This window comes from Colobus angolensis, unplaced genomic scaffold (genome assembly GCF_000951035.1).
Source record: "Colobus angolensis palliatus isolate OR3802 unplaced genomic scaffold, Cang.pa_1.0 Scaffold350, whole genome shotgun sequence".
In the NCBI taxonomy this organism is placed as follows: domain Eukaryota; kingdom Metazoa; phylum Chordata; class Mammalia; order Primates; family Cercopithecidae; genus Colobus; species Colobus angolensis.
The window spans coordinates 1,122,948-1,139,491 of NW_012116822.1; the positions used below are offsets into that span (position 1 = coordinate 1,122,948).

Here is a 16,544-nt window from a genome sequence, read left to right on the forward strand (position 1 = left end):
GTACAGTGGCCGGATCTCAGCTCACTGCAAGCTCCGCCTCCTGGGTTCACGCCATTCTCCTGCCTCAGCCTCCCGAGTAGCTGGGACTACAGGCGCCGGCCACCACGCCCGGCTAGTAACAAACACGTATTCTAATGGCTGCATACGAAACCTTTTTCCGCATCCAGTGGTTTCCTATTCATTGCTTTCAACAAGGCCCCAATAAATGTGAACTGATAAGTCAATAAACAAATTTTTTGATGTTTGGCATATACCTCAAGACTTAAAAGAACTCTAATAAGATTACTGTGACAAAGCTTCTACTCCTAGTTCCACACCAGCCTGAGCAAAAAAAAAAATTTTTAAAGATACATTTCATTAAATACACCAAGACTTAGACTTTCAAGAAATTCTAAAAGTACATTAATGGGATGACTAGTGGAATCTGAATATAGTCTGCAGATTAGCTGGCAAAATTTGAAAACATATGTATGTATAATGATAAAGTAAATCTTATAAAATGTTAACATTTGGAAAATCTGGGTGAAGAACACATGGGAATTCTTTGAACTTTTCTGTAAGTCTGAAAATATTTCAAAATACTTTAAAGTTCAATTTACCTTCACATATTTGTTGCAGAAAAGCAAAATGCGGGGATAATTTAGGATAATATTTATGGAAAGTGAAATGAAAATAAATTCAATAATAAAACATTTCTAAGTATTCAAGAAGAGTTTGTTTATGGATGATGGTAGGTGCCACGCTGCTATGGTATTTTAGATTCCCTCAAATGCATTTACAGAGAGGTAAGCTTTATTTCTTAATATTAATATTTACAACCAATTGGAAATTACATCCTTCCCAAATAATTTATGATAAAAAATTTTAGGTCATTTTAGAAATGTGCAGTTTCACTAAAGTTCTAAGAGCTTCACTTACAAAAAAGTTTGCAAGCCACAAAATAGAGGTCCTAGAGGAAAACAGTAAAATGAGGCAGAAAGGGTCAAATCACAAACTTTATTCTCTAGGCCCTAGATGATAAAATTTCTTTATAGTTTAGGAAGCTAACTCTTAACATTTAAGATTAGACATGCTTTATTGCCTCTGCAATCTGAAATTGCCAAATCTTGTATACAGGGTCAAGGGCCTCAGTTCTAGAGTTCTGGGAAATTCCTTCACTTGAACATCCACTTTAATTTCAATGATTTCCCCCTGTTGAAATTGGTCTTTTTTTTTTTTGAGACGGATTTTTACTCTTGTCGCCCAGGGTGGAGTGCAATGGCGTGATCTTGGCTCACCGCAACCTCCGCCTCCCTCCCGTCCCGGGTTCAAGTGATTCTCTTGCCTCAGTCTCCCAAGTAGCTGGGATTACAGGCACATTCCACCACATCTGGCTAATTTTGTATTTTTAGTAGAGACAAAGTTTCTCCACGTTGGTCAGGCTAGTCTCGAACTCCCAACCTCAGGTTATCTTCCTGGCTTGGCCTCCCAAAGTGCTGGGATTACAGGCGTGAGCCACTGTGTCTGGCAGTCAGCATTCTTTTTTTTTTTTTGAGACAGAGTCTCACTCTGTCGCCCAGGCTGGAGTGCAGTGGCGCGATCTCGGCTCACTACAAGCTCCGCCTCCCGGGTTCCCGCCATTCTCCTGCCTCAGCCTCCGGAGTAGCTGGGACTACAGGCGCCCGCCACCTTGCCCGGCTAGATTTTTGTATTTTTTAGTAGAGACGGGGTTTCACCATGTTAGCCAGGATGGTCTCGATCTCCTGACCTCGTGATCCGCCCGTCTCGGCCTCCCAAAGTGCTGGGATTACAGGCTTGAGCCACCGCACCCGGCCGTCAGCATTCTTAAGATCCACATTCATGGTAAATTAATCATACACAGTCCAAGAAATTTTGGTGAGTAATTTACCCCCTAAAACACGTGGCTACCATTTAAAATATATTCCATCTTGGCTAGATACGGTGGCTCAGGCTTATAATCCCAATGTTTTGGGAAACTGAGGCGGGTGGATCACTTGAGGTCAGGAGTTTGAGACCACCCTGGCCAACATGGTGAAACCCCATCTTTACTAAAAATACAAAAACTAGCTAGGTGTGGTGGCAGGCTCCTGTAATCCCAGCTACCCCAGAGGCTGAAGCAGGAGAATCACTTGAAGCCAGGAGACAGAAGTTGCAGTGAGCCAAGATGGCACCACTGCACTCAAGCCTGGGCAACAAAGGCCCTATCTCAAATTAATTAATTAATTAATTAAATAAAATTTCATCTAAATTATGAATCTTTCCCCACCAAAAATATCAGAATGTTCAAAAAGGAAAAAGCAAACTTACATGCCATGATCAATGCACTCTACAACTTTGCCAAAGGCTCCTTCACCCAAAGTGTCCACGATTTCATCTAAAGTGAGGAGGGAAAAAGAGGTGTAAGTACCTGAGTACAAATTGTCTAGTTATTCAAACAATGAATGCTTAAGTGTGGAATATTTTCAAATGATCTCTATCAAAGCATAACTAAGGTTTCAGCACTCAAATTATTTTAGTTTCAGCTGCTACAAAAACAATTAGATAGAGCTATCTTTCTTGCTCTAATCTCAAATTCCACTGATTATTTTGGAACTTTAGAACAGAAATATTTAAATTCTACAGAAAAGAAGAAATACAAAAGAACAAACAAACCCACAAAAAACAAAATAAAAAAGCAATGAAGAGTTCTTTAGCCCCCCGCTGACAAACTATTCTTAAAAAGATTATTCTTTCTGCAAAGTTTAAAAAGTGTTGAAAAATATTCTATACATCTTGCTCTTAGAACGTCTCCACTTTGACAGATCAGGTGACCCTCCTCATCATCCTCTATACTCCTGGATCTTTTCCTTCGGTGGCTCTTCTGGAACGGCAAGTGGGCAGCACCAAGATCGTCCAGCCAATCAATATATCAGAGTGAATTCAGGGCAGAATACGCAATTCATTCAGCGGGGAGATATTCAGGCATTCAGATAAGCACCAGGCCACGAACAGTTGGCAGGAGCAATTTCAAATTCAGTCCCCAGAAATTCACAGGGCACAGTTTATGTTACAGAAGAAAAACATGGCAAGGAACAGATTTTCAGATAAGATACTTAAAGTGGCAATAGAAAAAAACAACACAATTGTCTCTTTAAAATACTGATTTAATTGAAGTCTGAAATTTAAAGAATGCAATGTCATGATTTACTTATCTCTTGCTATAAATAGCATATGCTGTGAATTGAGATGTCTAGTTTGTCAGAAAAATGTTTTAAAATGTCAAGACTATTTGAAATTATTCTAATTTAGCAATATTTAAAATATACATGATTAAAATAAAAGGGGAAATAAAGGCTAGTTAATTTCAATGTTCAATCTAATAAACACTAGTTTTACTGAAGAAAACTTGGGGAGAAACTAATTCAAAGTTCACTGTTCAAGCAAGTGAAGATGTCTGAGTACAAAAAAAGGGGGGCGGGGCAGACTTTTTGGATGTTTCCCATTCAGCACCCATTTTCACAACTTCAAAAGAATTCACTGCAGACAATGATGCACTGTGCTATGGAACTACGCTCTATGTAGGTTAGTAACATTTAGGTATCCACCAGTGCAATGTTTCACATTTGTTTTCAAGTACCAGAGAAAGGGTTTCTAATGGGAAAAAAATTGCTTAAGATGAAAGATGGGTGCATGTTTTTTTGTAAGAATATGTTACAAATACAAAAATATTTTTATTATTAAAATCAATAAACTCATGATCTGGTCTGCAGAATATGAGGAAATGTGGGCCAACGAGGGCTAATAAATATACAGATCACCTACAAGAATCTGGAGGTTTCCTTTAAGGATTTGAGTAACATAAATACAATTATAATATATCCAAATAGTATTTTATATATATATAAACAATTAGAAACTTATCAGCTCATTAAGAGTACACACAAATAAAACTCCACTCAAAATAAAAACAAAATCAATCATACCGAACGTGACTGATGACTTGAACAGTGTCTATTGCGCTTCCTTTTAGGACTGCTTCTCCTGCTGCGGACTGAAGATTTACTGCAGTGGATTCGATAACCGCTTTCAATGTCTCTGTGATAATGTCTAGGAACATATCCTTCACAGTAGTCATCCCTGTATTCGTCAACGTATCTCCGGTCCCGATAATCTCGCTCATTCAAGGACCTTGCTTCTAAATAATGACTGCAAACACATTAAAAGATTTCAAATTATTCTCCTCATTCTGCAATAATGTGGTTCAAACAAAACATTTTTCTCAAAAATTCTTGGTTTAAACAGCTAACTCAATATAAGAAAAAAATTCAAACAGATGAATTAGCATTTATATTTATCTCACAAAGCTTAAGAAATAATTTTACTTCAACAAGCAAATGGGCCCATTATAGAGACTGCTGACAAGCATTTCACACCAAGGAATAAAGCTTGAGTCACATCATTAATTTAGGTCCAGTGTTTACTTGACTAAGTGTTCCTTTACCTTCTGCACCTGTATCTAAGCTGTCTTAATCTCTCACAGAGGTACAATCAGAGGCAGGCAAAAAGGATTCCTTTGCCTTTTAATGTAAAAGCATTTTAGATATCCCTGACACACAGAGAATTCTTTCATGAAAGGAACATTAGAGCTATAAGGAGCCTTAAATGTATTCCAGCCCTTTCATTTTACCGACGACTAAATTAAGATCCCTAGAAGAAAAATGATTTGCCAAAGTTGTATAGCACATTAGTGACAAAAACTAAAATATTTTCTAACCGCTATTATACAAGCCAATTTTATTACACACATCATCTATCATGTCTCCTCTACTCTTTGGATTTCTAGCCTTGTTATTCCTGTTTGAGACATAGACAACGTAGCTTTTGAGGACTGCCTCATGTGCCAAAGGCATCTAAAATATATCCCCCTAAAGTAAGAAAGGGATCCTGTAGTTTAGAATTACAGTAGTTCTACCACCGTACTTCCCTTTGCATTTCTAATTTCCTGTCATTCCTGTTTGAGAAGTATGTAAGAAACAACAGAAACCACCATCCTCTAGTGCCATAGTGCTTTCATCTACAGATCCCTTTGAAAATCTGCTGGAAGCCATGGACTCTCTTCCCCAAGAAACACATAAACAAAACTTGGCAAGGATTTTCATAAGTCATGGACCTCAGGATGTCAATGGATCCCAGTTAAGTAGCCTTGATCTGACGGAAAGAAAAGGACATAGATTCATTTGGCCCAGTTTCCCGTCCCCCTCTCTACCTGGGATGAGTGTCCTCTTCAACAGAGTGCGAAGCTTCAAGAGGGATGCACATGGAGCACTGAGGGAGAGAGGGGACACCTGCCCAGTCAGACAAATCGGCTAAAATAATCCTAACAAGCAATGGAGTGACGGATGTTGACTAGATTGCCCTCACCAACCCCTTTCCTTTCCCCAGAGTATGATGTCATTCTTTTTCCCAGGGGGCTCGTTTTGGCAGAAATAGAAGCATCTTTACAACTACTACCCAATAGGGCTAGTATCAAATCCAGGCTGGGGAGATACAGAAACCTGGTTCTCTTTCCCTAGCGTCAGCTTTAAGTTGTATTTATTGGAGAAACAACTCCGGATATTTGGGTAAGACTGTGGGCAGTCTAGGTTAGAGATCTGATCAGTTGGCTTGGAACTGTCAGGGAGAGACCACCAACACAATAAGCTAGAAGTGACCATACTCTTAAGGGCATCCTTCCCATAAAAGTCCAAAATCCTTCTACTAGAAAAAACTAACACTAACAATCTTTAGCTGGAAAACTGCATGAAGTTAGAGCTGCTAAGCCATAAACAATAATATAGAGTAACAAAACATGGAGTGAATACCACGAAGACAAACTAAAAGGATGAGAGTCTCTTCAATAGACAATGGCCAATGACCAAGGCTGAGAGATTATATAAACAAAGTCTACAGAATTACACAGGCTATGGAAAGGGTAGACAGGATGAACAGACTGATTTGATTTTTTAAAATATCCACTGAATGCCCAGTGAATATTTCACTATAGCCTTTAAAATAGCCAAGACGGATGAGGGTAAGGGCATTCATTTTTATATATCCACAGGTCCTGTGGGAGATAAAAAAAAAAAAAATTATATAAGGCAAAGTCCCTGCCAACAAATAATGAACAATTTGAGATTACTCACATAAAAATGAAACAAAATCCAACAATGTAGGAAATTCTAAAAGGTTACAACACATGAGTGCTTAGAGTCAGAAATGGGGAAAAAAATCTCTTTAAAATGGTCAGAGAATAATTACAAAAAAGATGGAAATAGAGTTGCATCTTAAAGGGAAGCCAGGATTTGGACAAAATAGAATACAGAAGAAATTCCAGTGGAGAAGAATGGCATGTTACCATCTTAAATTCAAATGGCACTTTTAGCCACAATGGCTTAGAGATGGATTTGTCTATGCATTACTCAGGAAAAAGACAATCCCAGCAAGAGCAATTTTCACATAGGAGAATGTAGACAAGTAAGTAAGCTGAGAATAGCATCATTAAAAGCCCTGCATGCTAGGCTAAAGAGTATTTCTCAAAAGATGGTCTATTTATCAGCAATATCAAATATGGAGTTCTTATTAAAAATGGTAACCCTGGACCTCAAGTCATACTCACTGACTCTAAATCTGGTCAACATACCTCCAAGGTGATTCTTATTCACACTAAAGTTAGAGAATCACTGTTTTAAGACTTGATACTTTATGTTACAGGCTTCTGCCCACAATATAAAGATAGGGTTTACAGCCACATCAGTCTTTCTAATGCAGAATGGATTAACTAAGCCTGTAGAAAGGGAGACCAATTCACAGGCTACCTCCAAAAGACAAATCATAAAGAAAAGACACTATGCAACATATATATGACCAATGGTTAAAATAATATGTCATAAAAAGCTCTTCTACATCAATAAAATATACTTTAATAAACAGGCTAAGAATAAAAAGATGCTCAAATGATAAATACTTATATGACAGTAGACAAATTTGTTAGAAATTTAAAAATTCAGTTTAATCAAAACATTATTCTTGGCCTTTCAAAACAGCCAAGATTGGTGAGAGCATGAAGGGGCACGTTGTATTATTTGGCAAACTTTCTAGAAAAAGAAATATTAACCTGTAGCAAGAAACTTTTAAGAGTTCATATCCTTTAGCTTAAAAATGCTTCTTCTTGGAATGTATTTTCAGGAAATAATCAGCAGCAAAGAGTTAGAAACAAAGATTTTTTTTTTAAATTATAATTTTACAGCTAAATAATGGGGACTAATATCCTATAGAGATTACCATCTTTATACTTTTCTGCATTTTTCAGTTTTTTGTTATTTTATAAAAACACTCAAAGTTTTTGATCTTCAAAATTAGAATATTCTGGATTATGGTGAATGTTGACCACCAAACACATCTGGTACCAATGTCAAAGAAGGTATTGGCCTGGTGGTTAACTGGACTCAGTATCATGTTTATGTAACTAACTATGAGCATGAATGAACTGTTCATCACTCATATCACTTACTTTCTACATATATAATGTATAATTATCCTATTATCCTATGAGTAACTAGTACTATGACGTTAAGCCTTAGGGTTTTTTTGTATGTATTAATAGTGGGGTACAGATAGTTTTCTTTAGTATACTATACATTAATTATTAATTATTTCTGGTCTTTGAAATCCTGTCATAAACCTTCCCACTTCCCCTTATATAACAATGTGTATAAAGCATGATTTGTCTGCACTGACTACAAATAAGCTCAGTTTGGCAGAACAAGTCTGTTAACGTGGAGAAGGAAAGAAATTACATACTGTTTTTTAAAGTAACCCCAGCTGGCTAATTTAGAAAGCAATCTGGTAAACAGTCCCAATGGAACATCTGCACAAAACAAGAAGAAAACAGAACCAACAAAACAAACGAAAAAGGGAAATTAATTAAACAGTGAAAGAAACTTACCTAGCCTTTCTTTAATCATTTAGAACTTTAAGATTCCTTTAATTCTATATAAATATATTACCTCCAAATTTTACACTGGTAAGAATACAATACAACAGGACACATGCTGTTGCAAGTTTTTTATTGAGGCCATTTCCCAAATTACTAGCTACTACCTATGAAAAACAATAGTTCTTAAATAAAGCCAGCTTCTAAATATCCCAAACAAACATATCCCTTGGCCTCATCTACAAATATAACCTGTTCAATACAGTATAAGTGACTAATAATACATGTTGCTTTTCTCTGTTGGAGTAACTCCTCCCCTATAAAACCCTATCTGATTTCTGAAACACTTAATGAGCACTACAACATACACGTCTCCCTCTTATATACAAGTTAAAGGTACGCATTGGGCATTCGATCACTATTACTTAACTTTTTGTGTGTCATCTCCCTAGTCACGTTACTGGCAGCTGGGACTCACCATGTTATTTAATACATTTTACATTCACTTACTGATCAACTGTCTCCTACCACTCCCAGGGAGACAGACAGACATAAGGATAAAAACTTTGTTTTACTCACAGCTGCAGCCTCAGCACCTATAGTCTAGTCTAAAATAAGTACTCAAATATTTTCTAAATGAGTATTTGTTGACTGAATTATAAAACAATTTGACAGATGAAAGCTATACAAGCAAATGACAAATCATTTAAAACTATTAGAGCTAAAATGCTACTAGTTCAAGAGTTGATTTACCAATCAGATTCTTTAAACTGGTGATGTGGTTTACAATGCCTGTTCTCTTGTGTGCTACTATGAGATCTCCTCTTCCGCTTGTGACTTCCACAGTAGCTTTCATGTCCCCAGCTTTCTCTGCTATCCCAATCAGGGCAGTGAGTTCGTTTGGAATGCCGCATCTGTTGATAGAAATGAAAAGGGAATTGTGGAGGTTATAGATGTGTGATAGGTAAAATATTATATATTAATATTATTTCTCAAAACCTAACACACAGGGTCTGAGAGGCTCCAAATTCTTTTTAGGTGGTAATGTTTCCCAAGGCACTGGTATGTCAGATGATTGCTAAGAGGCATTGAGATCTAGTATTAAACTGTGGGTAATACTGATACCTAAAGACATTTTTTTTAAAATTCTGATTGCATCCAGGACAAATTCTCAGCTTGGTGCTTGTCTTCAACTAACACTTGCTCACTGACTTTAAAAAAATTTTTTTTTTAAAAAAAAGGGGGGGCCAAATGAAAAGGTTCAGGCGTACCGTTTCCAGCAGACAAGAACATTTAGCTAAAAATTAATAACTTTTTTGTTTTATCTTGTTTTGTTACTTTCTACTTATCAGTGATTTTCCAATTAAGTCATTGACATATTTTCTTTTTAAAATGTTAACACTAAAATGTGAGCTGATTTAAGGAGAAATAATATCACAGTGTCATACAGCTTTGGCAAATTACTGTAATACAAATAACTGAACTGAGAGACAAAAATACTTAGGGATACTAAATATGGGAGGTGACTTTGTTTTAACTGTAAAGAGCTATTCAATGATGAAGCTTTTTCTTCTCAAATTCTCCATAGTTCTTTTCTCTAAATCTCAGAATGACTTTAAGCTTTGAGAATATTAGTTCTGTGTGAATAGAACACAATATTCAACAGAGAAACTGAAGACACATAAAAAGGTGATTTTAGGCCGGGTGCGGTGGCTCATGCCTGTAATCCCAGAACTTTGGGAGGCCAAGTCCAGGAGTTTGAGACCAGCCTGGGCTACACATAATGAAACCCCATCTCTACAAAAAAATTTTTTTAAATGTTTATGTGATTTTATGAACTCATTTTCTCTATCCAGCAAGTTCATTTTCTTATCCAGCAGTTATTCTTAAAACTTAAAATCTATTTGTAGTAAATCTGCAGTAACTCTGAAAAAGAAATCAGCCTACAAGGATGCACACTGAAGCATGGTCACAGTGAAATCAAACGTTAACAGTGACATCTGACTCTATTTACAGACTCCAATGCATAACCTGGTTCCTTCCAGGCTCAGCATCTGGGCTCAAACAATATAACCCCTATCTGTCTCTCCCCATCTTAATTATTTTCCAAAGCACAATCAGGTCCAAACTCTGCTAAACAGGGTAGTTTAAATGGTAAAAAGAGAAGAATTTCACAATTCAGTAAGGAGCTGAAAAAAGCTAAAATGGAGTAAAATCCACTTAGTTAACCTCATTCAGCTTGCCCAAATGACTAATAAGCAAACTAATGCAAGTAGAAATTTAAATGATTTTAAATGGATTAAAGGCTTTGAAATGAGGCAGCTTCAATTCTTTTGGAAGATATTCCACAAGAAAGTATGTGTCACACCATCAGAGTCTGATTGCCACCAGATAGTCAGATATTTTAATTCACTCTTTTGCTGATTCTAATTCTATACCCATCACGCATCCTTCTAATGTGGCTCTTAGCTTACTTTACAGAGGAAGAGAAGGCACTGATTAGGTCAAACAGAAATTCTAAAACTCTTGTTAGCGTCTCAATGCAAGTGAGCATTCCGGTTTGATACAAATGGAGTCACTTCCGTATTAGAACGTGACATGAGTAACAGCACAAATTTACTTGAGGCAAAAGGCCAGAACACAAACTTTCTTCATTAGAGCTATCAAGAAAAATTTACGGTTGGGCGCAGTGGCGCCTCATCCCTTGAGCCCAGGAATTCGAGACTAGCCTGGGCAACAAGGCGAAAGCCTGCCTTTACAAAAAATACAAAAAATGAACCGCACATAGTGACTTGAGCCTGTAGTCCCAGCTACTGGGGAGAATCACTGAAGCCCAAGGAAGTCAAGGCTTCAGTGAGCCATGATCACGCCATTGCATTCCAGTATGGACGACAGTGAGACCCTGTCTCAAAAAAAAAAAATATATATATATATATATATATATATAAATTTAAAGTGCAATTCTTCTGAACCGTTCCGTCAAATACCAAAGTTGTATTTTAAGCACATCAGGAACTCAGCTTGGTTAAGTATTTTTAAATCCTAGCAAGCAAAATCACATCTGTTATTATTATCAACCTCCATTATTATGAAGTTTTTTCAAGACTTCCGTGTCTGCCTCAGTTTTGTTTTTTCCTCTTCTACTGTAAGTCTGCCACAACCAGCTAGACTCCAGCGAAACAGAATTCTCAAATTATCGGTTAATATGCAAACATTAAAATAAGAACGAGCTCCCTTGTGAGAGTACAAAATTTTTCTCAAGTTCACTACTTCAAATTTAATTCAGCTGTCAGTCCCAGCCTCTGATCTCCCCCACTCACCCTGCAATGTTCAAAAACATTTTATCTGGAGGCACAAAGATCACCCCACCCAGGTTCTATGTGGTAAGGTTCCTTCGCAAACACAAAAAAGAAGTTATCTAGAATCATGACACTGCCTCTAATTAACAAAGGATCCTGCGTGCTAGAATAACCAGGTATCTTTCAAAAAATAATGACACAACGCATCTCATACGTAGATCCATCGCCACTGCCCTTAAGATCCTGTAGTTCTTGACAACTTAACGCTATGTACATGGCTTAAAAACATCGAAAGAGGTTATAAATTTAGGATTGGAGGGCTCCAAGGGGACTGCATTTAATGTGTTACAAGTCAGTAGGGGTGTGTAAAAAGCACAATCGCACAGGACAGCTATGAAGCAAGACAAAGTGGCTGCCAAGTTCAGTTTGCGGGGCGGTTTCCTAAGGATCGTATAAGCATATCTGGGCTATTTAGGCAACCAGGGATAATAAGATGCAAAACTACCAGAAATGCAGGTTCGCTGCAACAATGTGTTCAGTATAGTATAGAGGACTGGCCTCCGCAAATTTCCACCTCTCGCAAGCACCTACTGCCCTCAACCACCTGGATTTGCACGGACGCGGTACCCACCTCCCGGCTCCTGGGAACCCGGCCAGTGCCTTTGGCGCACTCAAGACAGGGGCAAATGCTTGACTCTGGAAAACCCCCCAAACGCTACAAACGGCCCAGGCCAGGAATCCAGGGAAAGACCTGATCTCCGACAACACGAATGCCGGAGACGGCTCTCGAAAAGTCTCCCGACAGGCCCTCGCGCCCGCCGGCTGGAAGAGGTCCCGACAGGGTTAACCAAGAGCCGCGCTCGCCAGCCAGCAGGGCACGGAGAGCCCAGGGCCTCCGGAGCCGCGACGCGAGCGGCCAGGGCCCTCAGAGAACCCAGGTAACTTTCGGTGCTTCCGGCGTGCACCAGCCGAGCAGCGCCCCGCAGAACTCCTCAGCTCCACAAGCCCAGGCCCCTAACGCGGTCGTTTCTCCGATACCCGGCTCGGACACCTAAAGACCGACAGCCGCCTGGCCCAGCACACACCACCGGCAACCCTACCTCCGCAAAAGCAAATGGCCCTTCGGGCGAGAAATGTCGCCAAACTGCCGTCTTCCTTCCTCGGCCGCTGCGACAAACACCCCACAAAATGGCGGCAGCGCCGTCGCCCTACAATCCCCCGGGTCGCCTCTAGCGCCACCTACGCCGCGCGAACACGCCTGCGTGACAGAGCCTCGCGCCTTCCCGCCGCTCCACGTAAGGGCGGGGCTCCACGTGACGTAAGAGCGGGACCCGAGCCTCCACACTGCGGCTGCGCGGCCCAAGCGTTTTCCTCGGCCGCCCCCGCCCCCGCCCTCGCCCCAACTCGGTCCCGAGGCCTCGGGGCGGGGAGGGTGTTTAAGGTCTCGACGGGCTTGGGTGGAACCGGGAAGGAACGCCCGTGTCCCGCCCTAAGTGTGTAACGCGTGTCTGCCCTTCGAGGTGGAGTTATGCTGAGTGCGGCACCTCTCAGCAGAGCCGGCTGGTGCCCAGTTCCTGCTCTCCCAGCCGAGGGCGCCGCGCCATCACGCTTTGCCTGCCCCCTCCCCCGGGACGGGACCTGGACTCCGGAGGCAGCTGGCACGCGACCACGGCCCCGAAACCGTCCAAGGCGGGGCCTGGCTGGTGCCTGGGCTGTTCCGCGGACTGGGTGCTTGTAGTCCTGCCCACTTGGCGCTTCCAGTCTAAGGTGGATTCGGATAAAGAGGCTGTCTCAGAAAACAAGCGCAAGGGGTGTCTGCCTTTTCAAGGCACGTGCTCCTATTCAGAACAAAACAAAAGCCAGGAGGTTTCAATGGAGACTCCTGACAAGGTTTTCCTGTCAGGATCCCTACCTCCTCAGCAGAGAAGGTAGCTGGAAGTTTCCCTAACGAAGTTTTCCCCATTTTTTTTTTTTTTGTCCCTGCGGGCTGATTTTATTCAACCAAGGCAGAAAAATGTCTCTGAGCTAGTGAAGGTCCGTTAAGGGGGCTTGCTGACCTCAAATAAGGTATTCTGCAGTTGAGAGCCCCCAGGCAGTTCCCCCGTGTAAGTACCTAGCATGAGAAATCTGAGGGTCAAAGTCGGAGCCCTATGGGAAACACTTAATGGCCAGAGGAAAAGGGGCCTGAGAAGGAATGATCAGGAGAGGAGGAGAATCAAGAATAGGCTGTCAAAGCAAGGGAGGGCTTAAGTAAGGGAAGGGGTTTAGGTAAGGTTAGACTGCAGATCGTCGGGGGGACGGCGGGCGGGGTGCGGCGGTGGTTCTGTATTCTGACGGGGATTCTCCGGATAAAAGGGAAAGCCAGAAATCAAAATTGGGAGGGTAGGGTTGAACTCTTGTGGGTATTAGCCCAATAGCATGTGGGAGACGTGTTATCCTGTTAGGTAAAAGGAGGGAACAGAAATACCTTTAGTGATCTAACATTATAGAAACTTATGCCATCTGGTTTGGGTAAGTAGGGTAAATTTAGATAAATCTCGGAGATTGTACAGCATTTCAGAAAGTAAGTTGACATGACGAGTTAAATTTTCATGGAGATTGCACTCCAAGAAGTGAAGTTGAAAAGAAACTTGAAAAATTGGAAGGGTAAACTCTGTATGCTACAGAATGAAACAAATGATATTATATTCGTCTAGAATAGCCACCATTTTTGCATCTACAAATTTAAATCTTACTCATCCTTGAAGGGCCATTTCTTTGAGGTGCTGTCTCTGACATCAGTTCCCACCCATTTTCCTGCCCCTTTCCAGTGAGATGTGAAGTCCTCAAATAGTGGAGTATCTGGAGCCACCTGGTATGCTAACAGATTTTGCCCAAAGAGTGAAATGTATTGGTTCTACAATTGATTACATATCCTGTCTCCAGGGAATCTATTAGATAGAATGTTGAGCTGACTGGTCTGGGCAATAGTACAAGGCAGAGTGGGGCTCAAATTGCAGCATATGGGAATGTAAATTCAAGCTGGCACCAAAGAATGTTCTCTTGTTTCATGGAGTATGAGAGATCCTGCCTTATGAGGTTATAAGACAGTGTGGTCAGGACAGCCCACAATTCTGCTCAAAAAAGCAACACTATGTTAAAAAGCAGCCACCTTGAAATGCCACCTATAGAGGCCTTTATATTATAGATGACACACACAGTGTTACCCAATAGTAGAGTCTGCTTTGTAATTACATTCATCTCACTTTAGTGTTTTAATTTCTATGCCACCAGAAGGTCTAATGTTTAAAAGTGTGTAGTGATCAGAAGGAAGCTGAGAATGACTAGCACTTCTATGCTGTGTGATGCAGCACTATGGTGCCCCTAGTCACTCTCTGTGGCTTTCTGCTTGGTTTGGAGACAAGGACCTGATTTATATTGCCTTTGGCATCTCAGGCCTAGAACCCAGTAAATCTTTCCAGGTCATTTACTTAAGCTGCTATGGGCTATTTTGCTCAGTTGGTTTAAGGTCAAAGTGAGTAAGTTAAAGGTAGACATTTCATCCCAGGATCACTGCACCAGTTAGCTTACCACCCTTACATGGCAACTTCAACCTTTCCTATTAAGTCACTTACCTGCAAGACTTAATGAAAAGGTTTATCTAAATTTCTGAGAATCTACTACCAATACCAGAAACACTGCCTAATCCGGTGGTTTCATCCCTACACAAGAACAAGTATGTCCAAAAAAACCTTAAGTTAACTCATGTGTCAAAAGCAACTAGTCAAAGGCTGGGCACGGTGGCTCATGCCTGTAATCTCAGCTTGGAGGCAGAGGTGGGTGGATCATTTGCGCCCAGGAGTTCAAGATCAGCCTGGCCAACATGGTGAAACCCCATCTCTACAAAAAATACACACAAAAAATTGGCTGGACATGGTGGTGCATGCGTGTAGTCCCAGCTACTTGGGAGGCTGAGGTGGGAGAATGGTTTGAGCCCAGGAGGCAGAGGTTGCAGTGAGCCAAGATTGTGCAACTGCACTCCAGCCTGGGTGACAGAGCCAGACCCTGTCTCAAAAGCAAAAACAAAAACAACTGGTTTGAGACATTTTTTGGCCGGGCGCTGTGGCTCACACCTATAATCCCAACACTTTGGGAGGCCAAGGCAGGCGGATCACAAGGTCAGGAGTTCAAGACCAGTCTGGCCAATATGGTGAAACCCCGTCTGTACTAAAAATACAAAAATTAGCTGGGCGTGGTGGTGTGCACCTGTGCTCCCAGCTACTCGGGAGGCTGAGGCAGAAAAATCACTTGAACCCAGGAGGCAGGGCTGCAGTGAGCCGAGAGCGCACCACTGCACTCCAGTCTGGATGACAGAGCAAGACTCCGTCTCAAAAAAAAAAAAAAAAAGAAATTTTTAGCTTCGAAGGGCAACCAGAGGAATATTCTCATCACACATTCCAGGATATGTATACTATATACTTACCTTCAGACATCAAAAACACTCATATATGAAAGCCAAGTTCTAGAGTAAAAGTCTAAATTATTGTGTAAATTAAACAAAAGCTTATTATCTTATAGAGTAACCTTTACAAAGGTATAAACCTTTGCCATTATAGCCTCTGTTATTAGCTGCTCGTTATTGATATTTACTAATTAGACTTGCTTTTAGCTATCAAATACTCATTCTATGCTAACCACTTTATATACATGATCTCATTTAATCATCTGAATCCTATAAAGTGATCATTGGTTATTTGCCCTAGGTCAGTTATCAAGTCCCAGAATCAGGATTCAAACCCAGACCTTGCTTGCTCCAAAGCTCTTGCGTTTAATCCGTTCTACTGACTGCTTCAACTTACACAACAAAGTACATAGCAACTTACTTCACTTAGTCATTAGAGCAAACATCTGAGTCCATCTTTCATCAAGATCAAAGGTTTGTCTTAAAAAACCACTTTCCAAGGTAATATATCATTGAAGGCTTTTCACGATGACACAATGGGTCAGTTTATCTCCAGCACATCAAGGTCACTAAAGGTCTCAGTGCCTAATTTGCTATTTAACACCGAGTCACAAAGGGTCTCCCAGGCATCCCACACTGTCCCAGATGAGTAACATCCCAGGTGTCTTCAGTGTTTCCTGATATTATAAAGCAAGATTTAGTGGCAAGCATTCGTTGGTTCACAACACACTATGCAGTGTACATGTGAGGTGGGCAGTGGAAGGGTCCAGGGAGGGATTTAGCTCAGAGGTTCTGTAGGGGAACATGATAGCCTGGACTTTGCAGCCTCCTTGTCAGTTTCTGCTACCACCAA

The 16,544-nt window shown here is 40.7% G+C and overlaps 1 protein-coding gene across 1 annotated transcript in view; it reads right to left on the reverse strand.

Moving 5' to 3' along the window:
* Positions 1-12,519, reverse strand: part of CLK4 (CDC-like kinase 4) — a 24,674-nt gene extending 12,155 nt beyond the window's left edge. Inside the window, exons 1-5 of the mRNA XM_011952920.1 lie at positions 12,351-12,519; positions 8,705-8,865; positions 3,963-4,185; positions 2,770-2,860; positions 2,308-2,374 (exon numbers count right to left, since the gene is read on the reverse strand). Coding sequence (XP_011808310.1) covers positions 2,308-2,374; positions 2,770-2,860; positions 3,963-4,185; positions 8,705-8,865 — 542 coding nt within the window. The 5' untranslated portion in view covers positions 12,351-12,519. The remainder of the gene's footprint in view (positions 1-2,307; positions 2,375-2,769; positions 2,861-3,962; positions 4,186-8,704; positions 8,866-12,350) is intronic.
* Between the last annotated feature and the right edge of the window lie 4,025 nt (positions 12,520-16,544).